This window comes from Apteryx mantelli, chromosome 26 (genome assembly GCF_036417845.1).
Source record: "Apteryx mantelli isolate bAptMan1 chromosome 26, bAptMan1.hap1, whole genome shotgun sequence".
Taxonomy (NCBI): Eukaryota; Metazoa; Chordata; class Aves; order Apterygiformes; family Apterygidae; genus Apteryx; species Apteryx mantelli.
The window spans coordinates 8,566,065-8,580,343 of record NC_090003.1 but is presented as its reverse complement, the minus strand read 5'-3'; the positions used below and the strand labels follow the sequence as shown (position 1 = coordinate 8,580,343).

The 14,279-nt window shown below is 53.0% G+C and overlaps 1 protein-coding gene across 4 annotated transcripts in view; it reads left to right on the top strand.

Annotated features, from left to right (window-relative positions):
• The first annotated feature begins 12,996 nt into the window (after positions 1-12,996).
• EPHB2 (EPH receptor B2) overlaps positions 12,997-14,279 on the top strand; it is a 127,599-nt gene continuing 126,316 nt past the window's right edge. For all 4 annotated transcript variants that reach the window (XM_067311104.1, XM_067311102.1, XM_067311103.1 and 1 more), the window contains exon 1: positions 12,997-13,125. In XM_067311104.1, the coding sequence (XP_067167205.1) occupies positions 13,041-13,125 (85 nt within the window). In that variant the 5' untranslated portion in view covers positions 12,997-13,040. The remainder of the gene's footprint in view (positions 13,126-14,279) is intronic.

Below are 14,279 nucleotides of genomic sequence, written 5' to 3'. Positions count from 1 at the left end.
CCCTTCCAGCTCTGTAGTGATGAGGCTGGGTCATGCAGTGGGAGAACATCACTTTCTAGCAGCCGGGTGGGGATATCAGGGAAGGGAGGAAAAAGTGTTGGAGAAGCAAAGACAGTCAGGATATCCGAGGTCTCTTTAGTAGGTTTCTTCAGGAGCCAATGGAGCAGAGGGACATGTCAAGGAGTAGGGCTGAGGTGAGGAGTGGCTGCCTTGGGTAGAGGGCTCCCTTCGGGTTCCCTGAGGCTTTTGAGCATGTGGCTGTGGAGAGCAGACAGGCATGAAGTGGTGGCAGCTCCTTCCCATCTGGGGAGCTCCAGAGCCCTGTGGTCAGAGATGGATTGCAACAGACTGGACCTAAGTAGTACATCCATTATCTGTGGGATACTGTTCTCTTTACTGAGCACAGAAATGACTCATGAGCGGGTCAGGTAACTCCTTGTGCCGAGGTGGTGATGAAGGTCACAGTGACTGCGTGTGACTCTCCAGGGTGAGACAGTGCTAGACACAAACAGCAATGGGCTGAAGAGAATCTCTGGTGAAGACTAAACTGCCTGCCTGGAAGGCACCATGGGACACCTACATCAGTCTGCTGAGTGATACTGTTTTGACAGGCTGCCCCATGCATGACCCGAGTTTGTAGCATCGTCTCTCAGACCCAGATAGCTGGTTGATTCACTAGCACAGCCTGGTCCCTTTGAATTGCAGAAGAAAAGCTCTGTGAGCCTTCCCTGTGCCTGGGTTGCTGCTGGAAGCAATGCCCACCAAGCTACAGAAGATATTGCCTTTCAGGGAGACAGCCATCTCAGGACTAGCCAGCAACCTCATCTGTGCCAGACAGTGTTCCTCTACCAAGGAACGGGCAGACTGTCTTGGCAGGATGCTGCGGCATTCTCCCATTGAAGAGAAGGACTCATGGGTAGGTTCAGTTTAGCTGCTGAACATGATAATGTTGAGCTGTGGTTAGCCTTGATGCATTTGGAAGAGGCAGCTGGAGCAGTTCTTCCACAGCCAGGAGAACAAGTTGCTTTTGTCCAGCCCGGTTATTCAAAGAATTGTGTGAGACACATGGAAGGAAGAGTGGGTGGAAGAACATTGTCAGTGACTCTTTGGACTGGGGATACAATATCGGTGCAATTGGACCCCGTGAAGTGAAGTGTGTGAAGCCAGAGAGCAAAACCCTCAGCTTCTGTGCAGTCCCTCATCCCCACACACCAAGCAGGACCTATGGAGCATGTCCACCTATACTTTTGCAGTCTATCAACCTTGAGAGCTCATCTATCCAGTAACCAAGTAGAAAGGTAGGTGTCAGCCCTGCTTTCCACTTCAGAGTTGCCCATGCCATCTGAGCGCATGATAACACCTCACATCGAAAGGGAGAGGTTAGACCCCATGGGTACCCACAGCCATGGCTTGCTCCCCTGCGATTGCTCTTGGAGAAAGGAGCTGGCTTAGCTTTAAGCAGTTCCTCTTGTCCCAGCTAAACCTGCACTTTGCAAGGCTCAATAAGCCAATAAAGGCTGCATATTCTCATCTATTGTCCCAGACCTCCTTGCTCCCCACAGGTAGCCTCAAAACTCCCCGAAGTTGAGAAACACGCATGCTGTTTCACTTCAGTTCACCTTATCTTACTTTACTTCCCTTGCATTTTGTGCAAGTTTCTATCCTGCAGAGGAACCTATCTTCTGGCAGTGGAAGAGTGCTTCTCTAAATCATAGAGCTATCCTCCCAACGAGCTGGCATAACTACATTTCTCCTCTTCCGCTGCACACGCTCTGTTCTGCTCCTTCCCATGGAGAGATGCGCAGACGGGGATGTGCTATGACCGATGCATTCAACCATAACAAGGTCACTAAGAACTGCAGACAGAGAAAGGAAGTGTTTTCTCTTTTCCAGCTCTCTGTGAAGATAGGAGAGACCTAGCAGATAAATGTCCATTGAACCAGTAGTCCTGGGGGATGAGCAGGGAGGGAAAGCCTACACTGCCCCTGCTGCCCTCTGGATCCTTTGCATGCCTTTTGCTTTGCTGAAGCTCAGGCAGCTCGTGTGAGTGGAGGCTGTAATTATCCTGACTGACTGAGGAGGACTGAACTCTGGATATTATGAGAGCATTGCATGTAGTGCCAGCAAGTGGCTTTAGAGCCCTCCAAGTCCACGTGCTACAGCACCCAGCTCTGACATTAATGAACTATTCTGCCCGCACTAATGCCTTGCTGGTCAGGCAGAAGACATGCAAGTTCAAGATGGTCAGCACTGACCACCCCAGAGTTGTCCACTCCCCCTCCTGCCCCACTGTTGCTATCCTGCCCCTGGGCTTCCCTCCATACTTGGGGCCAGGGTAGGAGGGATCATAGGGCAGGGCTGAAGGAACTGTGATCTTCTCTCCCTCCCTAGCAGCCTGGCATTGCCCTGACAGCACAGCCCAATGCTTTGTACCTCCATGCTGTCAGTGGCACAAGCAGTGAGCTCAGATCTTCCCTCCTCCTCCTCCTCCCCCACTCACCTATTCCATGCAGCCACCAGTGATGGAGCCCCTGATTCTTTCTCCCTGCACCCCAGATTCCCTTTTAGGACCAGAAGGGGCCATTCCAACCACTTTTTGATGAGCATTTACTGCGTTTGATTCCAGCAGGACTTGGGTGGCTGAGTAATGGACGGTGTGCCAGGTGCTGTACTTACTGACACTGACTCACTTACAGGTGACACTTACTGGGGCAGGATTTGAGCAGGGTGCTTAAATACAGGGCAGTTCCCGAATGTGAATTGCCTGATGTTTTCTGACAATTCCCCTTGCTCCCCTCCTTGTTGCAGACAGTAACTGGCCAGCCCTTCACTCAGCAGCTCTTGCAGCCTTGTTTTTTTCGCAATTGCACGTATTTCTCATCTTGACTCTCTCCTCCCCTTCCTCCTCCAGGCCTGGCTCTGCTGGGAGAGGCAGCTCGTTCCCGGAGCCCCTGAAAGACCAGTGCGCTTGGCTCATGCAAGCACGCGCTGGGGTCTCTCGGGTGCTGAGCGATGCTCTCTTTCCACTCGAGCGTGCGTGCAGAGCTGGGGCAACAGGAGACAAGACCTGCCCACCTGCCCACCGCAAAACCGGAGCCCCGAGCGCCCGCAGGGGCTGGAAGGGTTGCGCTCCCGCTGCTATCCGCATTGCGTTCAAGCTGAACTCGCAGCGGCTCCCTGAGGTTTTTGGCTCCGCTCGCCACACTGGCCAACTCCCTTTTGGCAGTGTTCCTCCCCGCACCGGGCTCCAGGGCTGCACTGTTTGCTTATCTAATGCTGTGATTTAACACAGACGCAGGAACTCACACACTCTCTCCCAGTCTCCTTCAAATTACTTTATTGCTTCCTGTCAACTAGCCGAGCATATCCTGTTAATATACAATCCCCAATGAGCAGTTTTCACAGCATAATCCCCCTTTGTCAGATAACACAACTCACCTCCCGACGGATGCCCAGTTCTACCAGTTGAGCATCAAAGGATGCAGGATCCCAGGACTGAGCAGGTATTTTCCAGCAAAGTGGGCCTGCGGTCTTTGCTGTTTTTAAAGATAAATCCCGGCGCTCCAAAATACATTGGCTTTCTGCCAGTTTTGTGCTATTTCCAAGGCTACATCCTCAGACGACATCTCCCGGTGGATGGCAACGCTGAGTGCTGCGGTGGCAGCGAATCCCCCTGTCCTTGCGCCAAGCGGTGCCAGGCCCTTCTCTTCCTTGGCTGTCTTTTCTGTGCAGTGGCTAACGCACAGCATTGCTACCGCGCAAAGAGGACAGATAGAGGTTGCTGGGCCCTTCATCACTGAAGGAAAAAGCATCCTTCTCGTGCTAGTAGGAGCCAGTGCACCTGGGCTTTTGGGTTGCTCCAAAGGCGGAGGTGGCAGATGATAAATTTGACTTCAAGGCTAGCCCTGAAGCTGTTCCTCTACAGCACTGCAGACACTGCTAAAGATTCATGGCTGGTGACAAAGCAAGGTATTTAACTCAGGTTTCATGTGTTGGGGCCCTAAATGCTTCTCTCTTTTCCCCTGGGGAGCAGATTCCTATATTAAACCTGCCTGACCTAATCTGCTATAGGCTCCTTTGTGGCCATTTCTTTAGTAAAATCTGGTGTTTCAGGGCTCTGGAGACTGTTCCCAGAGTCAGAAGTCTTGCTGTGCTCAGTAAGCCAGAAGCCAGTGTTTGTGTCTTCTCCAAACATGCCCCTTGTTATCAAATTTCCTCTTTGGCCTGAGGAAAAGGAACATGTGTAGCTGTATACTGTAGCTATAGCATGACGTGGCCATTTTTTTGTGTTTGTATTTCTCTGTTTTTCCCTTGACCCTGCCCCTAGGACAGTTTCTTTTTCTGAAGTAGTTCCTGGAAGTTGTGGACAATCTTGGTGTTGGTTTTACTAGGAGCTGGATCTGCCCTCAAGGCTACCTGGTGAAGTCCTGGTGATGATCTATACACTTAGCACCTCATTAGCTGGAACATCCACTTACAAAACACAGTTTTGCTGGTCCGAAAGAAGAAAAATCCTGTTTGACTGAAGTGCAACACATTACTTATCTCACAGACATCTGAACAGCCAGTCCTGAAAATTCACTCCAAATTAAAAACCAGTTGAAAAGAAATATCTCTCCTCCCAGGTAAATCAGGGGCTGATTTATTTCCCTTCTAGTTTGCCTACTGAGTAATGCACCCAGTGCAGAGCCAGCCCCACAGATCCTTGCCTCGGTATCCCACCAGCAGCTGGAGGTCCCTGCTATTGCCCTGCCTCCAGCGGATGGAGCAGCCACCTTCCCCTTAGAGCTGCCTGCTTCTCCTCTCGGTTCTGCTCCCCTGCTGCAGTGCCCTGCGCTCGCTTTCCTGTTAAAGCCCTCAGCCCAACACTGACGTCGCAGCTCTGGCTCTTGGCAACCCCAACCCTCCAGACAGAATGCAAACCATTTCAAGAAAGGAAAAAGGAAGGAATTGTTTTAATTAAAACCAAATTAAAGACCTATCTGATAGCAGCCTGGAGATGAGTAATGGGATACAGCAGGCTTTGTCTCAGGAGCTGAGCTCTGAGCGAAATGGGGCTGGCAGCTGGACAGTATGAACGGGCTGGAGGTCCCCATCCAGGCTCCAGTGCCACGTTGACGCACAGGAGCGTCCATGGTGGTTCAGTCCCGGAGCTGGTGTAATCCATGGGGCAAGCCTCCGGCTTCCACAGTGGCTCCCGTGAGCCCAGAAAGGGCTTTAATCACAGAAAGGAGACAGGTTGGTGGTTCCATGAGCCCAGAGAGATCTGTATGGAAGACTTTCCCAACTATTTTCCGTTCCAGGGGTTTCCCAAGCCCTGCTGTAGTTTATATATTTCTGGATCTCTCTTCCAAGAACTTGTCCAGTCTCCACTTGAATTCCTGTAAATTTTTTGTATACACAGCATCCTTTGCCAAGGAGATCCATAGTTCATCTCCTGTCCATATGAAGAATCACCTCCTTTAGTTCTTAACCTCTTCTTTTTTTTTTTCCTTTTTAACCTGAACCTGAACCTCACACAAATTTCTTTTGATGGACTTAGTTCATGTAGGGGAAGGGACAGCATGGTTACAGTTGTTTTTCCCATGTACATTGTCTTACATTTATCCTAGTCCCATGCAATTCTCCAGTCAGCTCTTGTTCTCTCTGTCGTGGTAACTTCATGCCATCTGCAAACTCGCTGTTTTGTCCCTATTTCTGTCACTTCTGAGTCTGTTGAAGAGGATGGGTCCCAACACAAACCTTACAAGTCTGACTGGTGATCTCCCTCTGCTTACGGAGCCTACCAGTTATTCCTACCCTCCACTACCATCTCTTAAGCAGTTAAAAGCACAAGTATCTTATCTCGTAAGGCTTCCCCTCCATGGCTGCTTACTTTCCTTAAAACACTTTTGGCCAGGGACACCTTGTCTCTTGGTGCGAGGAAAGGGTGGCAAGGGGCTTAGCTTTGGACCGTGCTGCAGGGCAGGAGCATGGACACAGGAGGAGTTAGCAGCCCTGAGGGCTAACAGCGGTCCCCAGAAGGAGCACTTGATAACCAGAAGTTTCTCAGAGACCAGCCAGGATGCTGATGCCAATGGGCCTTGGGGGTCCCAGGAGCTGCAAGGTCCAAGGCCAGTGTGGAAAGATCCAAAGAGCTTCCTCCATGGGTGAAGGTGAAGGTCTCGATGAAAGGATGGGCCACATACCACGACCTTTCTGACCATCCCAGCCCCCTCATGCTTGGAGCACACTGCAGGGACAAGTGCAACCGCCTCATTAGCAGCTCTGCGTTGTGGCACTGTGGCAGCGTGTCAAGGGGAGGGGAGTCACCTGAGCAAGGCTTTGCTGGCAGCTCCCTCGTGTCACCAGGGAGCAGATGGATGGGCCGTTCCAGGGGCATCCATCCTGGCTAATTGGGCAGCGTTTCCTCCCGCTCCTTGCCAGACCCATCTCCCGTCGGCGGACAAATGCAAAACAGGCATCTCTGCTTAAGCCCTGCAGAAATCCTACCTCTCCCTCTGAAGTGGCCCCTTCATCCCTGCTAGTATTTTTGGCATGAACCCTGCTTCTCCTTTCTCCGAGACGTGCTCCCCCTCACCTTCACGGCGCCTGCACAACATTAATGCTGCCCTGTCCCCATCGTGCCGCTCTCCTACGCCTGCCCTCTGTGTTCTTCTCGCTCCTGCATGCACCCCGCACCTATCGCCCAGGGTCGGAGGTGTCCCCGGGCAGTGACAGATAATTCGGTGCCAAAGCTTATTGCTCTGATGAGCCTTCAGTAAAAAAGGTAAGTAACTAAATATTAGCGGGAAGAGCTCGTGCATGCATTTGCCAGAAAGCAAGGGCTTCCAGCTGCTCTCGCACTTCAGTTGCTAACGCAGGACTTGCTCCAGCCCATCACATCTTAGCCAAAATCTTAATGGAGCGGACGCTCCCACACCCAAAAAGAAAATGTGAAATGCCTATAATACAACATACGGTGCATTTCCCAGTCTCTCCCGACCTCCTAGATCCACAGATCTTGGGGCATTTTTGTCTGCACATCACTGCTTGCTCCATCCCACCATATCTCCCTTAGCTTGCTCCTCTCCGGAGAGGCCTGGAGAAAATGCCTCTTTTTTGTCCTCCTTTTGCAGAAGAAGATGGGTTTGCCTCCTGCAGGCCTGCCCGTTTACAGTAATTATCTCTGAGGAGAAAGGAGCAATTTCACAACAAACTATTGCCTATGATCCTATATTTGCCTTTTCATAAACTTACACTGTCTCAGGGCACCAAAGGATTTTGCTCATGAGACCCTTGAACCTAACCCATAATGTTGCATTTTTTCCACGGCTTTCATAAGAATTTACAAAACTCCAGTTTTTAACACCAGCGATGACAAAAAACAAGTAGTTTTCTCCCCAGTTTCCTATTAAATGCCATCTGAGCATTCTCAATTTTGAGGATGCCACTCTGTAATTTTCTAGTATTAAACAGAGACCTGAGTTTGATTTTTCGGCTTTTTCCTTTGAGCAACTCTAAAACCATTTTCTGCAGGATTTTTGGACTATGGATACCTTGCCACAAAATAACAGAGGTTATATCCTTTCCTTCTACAAATCTTTAAACTTACAGCAATTAAATTGTGTGCCCTTTTATGTCATTATCTCTGTCAGTATGTAATGTCTGGCAGTTTTTCATGAGAGGCTACCTACTGGGCAGTTTTATTCTCTAACATTACTATTTCTGGCTAACTATAAAATAATCAAGGACTAAAATGAAAATATTTTCTATAATAATAATAAAAAAATCTTTGGCTAGTCATGTCTTACGGTTATAAAATCTTATTCATTAGATTTACGTATATAATGTTATATTCTGGCATTTGTTCCACCTATTCTTTGCTGTATATTTTAATCCCCTTTTTATTTATGTATTTTTTAAAACACAGAGAAATGATTTATCGTGGCATTCCTCTACATCCTGGGAATTTGGAGTTTCCTTGTTATTTCTATGTTTTTATTTAATTTGGCATGCTCTTTAACCACATTTTTTTCTTTCTGTTTCCATAAAACCTGTTCATTTATGATATCAGCTTTTTCAAGAAAACCTGACATGTTTGCCACCCTAGAGGAGATATCTTTACAAAATGTATTTTTTCAAAAGTTTCTTTTAACTCTTCAGCTAGTTCCTGTGTAACCATGATCGGATAATTTTCGCAATGTCTCATCTAAGGTTTACCTGGCTGTGTTCAGCTCTGTCATTATAAGCCGACCTCAAATGAGCTGTTGAACAAAATGTCCAAAATTTCATGCCCAATTCTACAGTCCTATGTCTATTTTAAACACTTCAAAAGTGCCTCTTCTCTTTAATTTGTTCCCATGGATACCATTCAAAAGTTTCATTCATTTTAGGAGTGCAATATTCTTCAGATCTTTAATGCAATCTATCAGTTGGCTTTTGCTTCCTAATTTAACTGAAGGCTCTTAAATCCACGTCTTCAGATTCTGCCACAGCAACAAAAATGCAGCTACCGTTCACTCCTCGCTCATCTCCACAGCCATGCTCGTCTCCCCGAAGGGATGAAATCCTCCCCTGAAGGTTTTCTCGGGCTCTGCCGCATTCCTGGAGAGTCCTAGCACAGGACAACGTTTGATTGACCCACGCCACCCGCTTACCTCCTTCCTTTCTGCTTCTCTATCTCGGCCTCACTTCTGGTACCAGGTAGTGTCAGGGCTCATAGCACGCATGAATCTTTCATTTAGCAACCGATGAGCTCAGAAATGCCAGAAGAAAGAGCTGAAGGGGAGAGAAAGCTGCAAGTCCCTCCGCTAGCTCCCTTGGCAGGACGCTGTAACAAGCTAAACGGGTTGAGCGAGAACGGCTCCCAGGATCACATTTCAGCGCAAGCCAGCCGGGGCCAGGTACCCTCACAAAGCGTAAGGGGATGTAAAAACCTTATCTTGATTTAATTCTGTATAGGGAAGCCTTCCTTACCCTATCCCCCCCGTGGGGTGGGGGCGGCAGTGGTTAATAGCACGTGGCCACACTACTGCCGAGCTTGGGTTGTGCCCCGAGACCACTAAATTCAGCGAAAATGCTGGTCCGTTCTGGAAGGGGGACTGGGAATGTGGAGAGGTCCGGGATCGCTGGATAATATCTTTTTTACCCTACGGATCCGGGACTGGGGATCTTCAGCCAAAAGCCCCGGCGGATGGGGCATCCTTGCTGCTTTCGACGCAAGGAGAGCAAAAGTCCAAACTTCTTTTTCTACCGGACTACGGAGCATTTGGGGTGACGGGGGGAAGCAGGGAAGGACAGAGCGAGGCCGTTTTCGATGTCTCTTGTCAGGTTGCAACCACATACGTCCACAGTGTCTCTTGCTGTTCACGCCAAAGCTAGAAAAACCTGCTATTGGAAAAAGTCCCTCTATCCCTGCTGAGCTTGGGAACAGTAAGGATTATAAGTGGGTCCTGAGCAGCGGGGCCTGTTCTCCTTTGAAAAGTGCTATTCAGGTCAATTTATCGTTCAGACAAAGTATTAGGGGAAAAAGGGTTAAACGTTGCCCGGCCTCCCCAGCCAGCGGTGACTTTGGTTATCTGCTGCATGGCTGCAGGGCTACATGGTGCCTGTACATGTTCGAGGATCAAGAGTTAAGTGTTTAAATGATAAGTGATATCTTAAAAACATAAGTTTAGCAATGAATCTTTGCCGACAATACTATACTATTAGTTAATAGGCAGAATTAACTCACTGGCCTGGGGCCAAGCCCGTCACAGCCAGAGCCAGAACAGCTGAAGCTGCTTTTCACTTGGGTTTTGCTTTTACGGGATTTGCTGCTGCAGGGAGACTCCAATTTCTGTAAAAATATGCTAGTGTTTTCCTCCTCCCAACCTGCCCCTGTGGCCTGGAAGCTCAAGGCTCCGTGGAGCCCGAGGGATTCAGCCAGAAGCTGAAAATCTTTCCTTTTGCATGCAGAGACATGAGCAAGGGTGCCGATTTCCTGCAGGGCGTCTCTCCGCGGGCCCCCGACCAGCTGCCTGACTGCTCTCTGTGGGTCTTTACAGGCAGATTTACTGCTCTAGATGCCACCAAGGGACGTGCACCAGATCCTTCTTATCCAAAATTAATTTCCCTCCCCCTTGGTTAGGGAATTGGGCTTGATCGGGTAGCTCCAAGGGAAGAAGTTTTGCTGGACCCCAGGAACAAGAAGCCTCTCCTGGGTCCTTCTGGTACCTAGGGCTCCTTGGTTGGTGCTCCTTCTTGCTCCTCGACCTGGGATGGCTGCACTGAGCCTTGAACCTGAGCTGGGCAGCTCTATTCCTCCCATTGCACAGATGTTACTTCATCCACAGGAGGGCTGAGCAGGTTTATTCCCACAGAGCTGCGTGTAGCAGAGGTGAAAATCCACCCTCCCACGGTAACGCACATCAATCGCTGCATTTCTAAAAGCCTCCTGTAGTGACGTGCTGGTCTCTGTGGTCACCCAGGAGCATGAAAGTGGGGTGCTGCCCTGCAGAGCACCCTGAAGTGCCAGCATGAACCAGAGTGAGCAGGTAGTGCTTGTCTGGGATCAACTGACCCAGCAGGAAGGAGAGAGCATTCCTGCCCCATCACTTCCTTTAGTGTCTCCCTCAACTCCTGGCTGTCTCCACCTCTTTAACCTTGCAAAGAGTGACGTGAAGCCACCTCTTCCAGGTGTGAGCCAAGGGCTCACAGTGACCAGGTAACATCACGTGTAAATGTAACCTGCTCTTCCTGCACTAGGAATTGAAAATGCTGCATGAAATTTGTCACCACCAAACCTGTTTTAATGTCCCCTAGATGTCATCACTCACGGCTTTGCCTTCCTGGGAACAATTTTTTGATAAAAAACATAGAGGTGCATTTGAAGTGGTGGCTGTCTCGCTGTAACCCCAATGCTGTTACTTTTCCCAGATAGTGGGGTTTAAGCCTGCTATGACAGTGCTGTCCAAGCGTTAGGTGGGCACAGTGGCTTCTAATACAACCAACAAACCTTGCCTCTCAAGGTAGGACCAGACCATGCTTGGTGTGACATAGTGCTGCCGTCACTTGTCACCAGATGGCAGCAAGGGAAGCACCAGCTCACACTGTCCCCGTGGCCACCTGAGGACAGTGAGAACATGCGGTGCTTCCTGGATCACTCCATGAAGGCTACTAGCATGGGCCTGGTGCAGAATGAGGGGAAGGTGCAAAAACGGATGTTGGAGGAGGCCTGGCATCACTTGCTATAGTGTGGGGCTTTGTGGCCCTTGCTGGTCCACACGGAGCTGCTGGCTTGGTGAGTGGAGAAGTCTGTAGGTCACAGGACGAAGGGTGGAGGCTGGTGGGACTCCCTGCACTGACAACAGCAAGTTCTTGGGGGCAGCCATGGGGCCATGGCAGGCCTTCCCATGGACATCAAGGGAATGCAAAGACGATAGAAAACTGTTACTGGGAGCAAAGTGAAGGCAACCATGAGGTGTGACCAGCGCTTACAACTCATGAATGACTCTGGAGAAGGTCTGAAGAGCATCTTCAGGGGACAAGACAGATTCCAAAGAGTACATAAAAGCTTCGAAGTTGCTGTGACAATCGTGAAATAAGTCTGTGTAGCTCAGGGCAAAAATGGGCCAGGGCAGGGAACCTAAGATGTCCAAGCTGCTGGTGCAGGAGCTTGGGGACAAGGAAGGATATAATGAACCAAGCCTGTTTTTTGTGTGCGTCAGATATTTCGGTGAGTTGGGGGACAGGGGCCCATCTTGGCAGTCCCCAGGACTCTGCAACTCTGTGGACAGTCACTGTTAAAGGGAACCTTGCCCAGCTCGCATAGAGCTCCATGAGCAGGGTGTGACAGTCCCTGAGAAGACACCTATGTGCTTTCTGCAGGACACACCTGTCCCCTCTCTGCCGAAAGAAATAGGGAAACGAGCAGAGGGGCACTGCAGGGTGGGAAGTGAATGGTAGCAGGGTGGAAAGGGTGAGGAGGAGACATCAAGGCGGTGGCACTGGGGACTTGTTGGGGAAACAGTCCTGGAAACAGCTGCACATGACCTGGGTGGGCTTTGGTTCAAGAGGCACCTGAGGGGCAGGTTTGGCTCCAAGGTACCTTGGGAAGCCGGGGCGATTGGGGCAGTGTGACAGAGAGCTACGGGGTGGCAAACTGGAGGTAGGTCTCAGCTGCACTTTCTGGGAAAGCCTCGTTTGCCTTAACCAGGTGGGAATGGTGCTCGTAATGAAATAACACCAGCTGCAAACTGGAAATGAGGGAGTTTCCATTCCCACCTTGCCTGGGTGGGTAACTCGGGCTGGTGTGGGGTCAGAGCCTGCCAGTCGTGTGCCCCCGGTTTTTGTCCTGCTGGACACATCTCCTTCTCCTGCCAGCCTGCTTGCCCCCAGGATGCTCCAGGTGTGCGGAAGGGCCACGTTTCCGCACCGCCCGGAGCACGGCGGAGGCGAAGGCCGGGGTGGGATGCGCGCCCCGAGGATGCTCAGCCCCAGGGAGACGGAGGGTCCGGGGCGGTGGGAACGGCGGAAGCGGGGGGGGGGGGCATCACCCCCCCCAAACCCACCCCCAAACCCAGCTTTGGCAGCGCTCAGCAGAACCCGAGGAGGAAGATTTGGGCTGAAATCACGGCTTTCTCTGGATGATCGACAGCTCCGGGAGAAACCATCGGCGGGCGGGGGGAGCCGCCGCCCGCCGCGCCGCACCGCCCCTCCCCGCCCGCCGCCGGCCCGCCGCGCCGCCGGCCCCCCGCCGCCCCCCCCGCGCCGCCGCCGCCCGCCGCCCGCCGCCACCGTGGCGTCGTGGCGGGGGCGGGGCGGCTCGGGGCGGGAGGCGCCGGTCGCTTCCCCCGCTCGGCGGGCGGCGGTGGCTCGGCCCGGCCGCGGCGGCGGGGCCGGCGGTGCGCTGCGCTCCGTGCCCGCGGCCGTGCCCGCGCCCGCGCCGGCGGCGGCCCCAGCGAGGGGGGCTCGGCTCTGCGCTCCGCCGCCGCCGCCGCTTCCCCCCCCCCTCCCCGCCGACCCCCCCCCCCCTCCGCCGCCGCCGCCGCCATGGAGCGCCGGCCGCGCCGCCTCTGATGCCCGGCCCGGCGCGCACCATGGGGCCGCTGTGGCTCTGCTGCCTGCCCCTCGCCCTGCTGCCGCTGCTCGCCGCCGTGGAAGGTAAGCGGGGGGGGGGCGCTGGGGGAGGAAGCAGCCCCCTTCCTCATTTATTTTTAATTTAATTTAATTTTTTTTTGGGGGGGGGGTGGCATGCACATACACACACACACATGCCGCACCCCCTTCTTAATCAACGCGGGAGGTTGGTGGTGGTGTGGGGGGGGGGGTGCGAAGTTTTGGGGAAAGTGCTGCCCCAGGTGGAGGTGCTGCCCGCGGACGCCCCCCCCCCAACCCCGACCGCAGCTTTGCTCGCACCCTCCCTCCTCGCTCTGCTCCTTCCCTCCGCCAGCCCTCGGACGGGGTGGGCGAATCTCGCCGGCACCCACCGCCGTGGGTCCCCCCACCCCCGCGGGTGGCTCGTGGGGTACCGCGGTGCCGCTGCCCTAGGGATGCTCGGGGCGCCTGCATCGCCGCGCCGGGGTGATGCTTCGGGGGCGCATCCCGAGCCAGGCCTCGGCGGCATCCCGGTGTCCCCCCTTCCCCGAGGGGGGGGGGGCGGCACGGCGTTGTCTCCCTCCAGCGAGGAGCTGGGCTCCCACCCCAACCGCCACCCTAACCCAACCCGGGTGCTCAGACAAAGCCGAGCCGGACGGCAAGGTGGGGAAAGGCACCGAGGAGAGCGGGGTCCCCGTCTAGGCGACTCGCCTTCCCGCCGTCTCGGCCGTGCCCGCCGCCTTGGGTCGGGCCAGCGCGAGGGTGTCACGCCGGGTGCCGGCTCGTCCCCTCCACGAGCGCCGTCTATAGATAACCCGCCGGCCGAGGGGAGGCCGCGTCCGAGAGCGCCGGGGGGCCCTCGGGTGCAGAGGCGCCGAGCGGTGGGAGCCGCGCGCGCCCGCGTTCGCCTGGAACGTGGAAGAGGCACCATTTATTAAGTTGGAGTTTTGGGAGATGACTCATGGGTTGGCCAGCTATACGTCGTGATATTTACAATATGGGAGCTTGGCATAAATAGGACTATTTACGTTGCAGTGGAGAGCGTTAGCCAGCTACGCTATTCAAATGAGCCCGGTATGGTTTTAATTATGGAGGTGGAGCGGGGTGGGGGGGGACGATGAGCATGTCCGTGGGAGTGTGCGTGTCCACATGGGACGGCTGGCCTGATGGACCGGCAGCGTTGACCCTTGACAACGGCATCCGTGCTTGGCCGGCCAGGC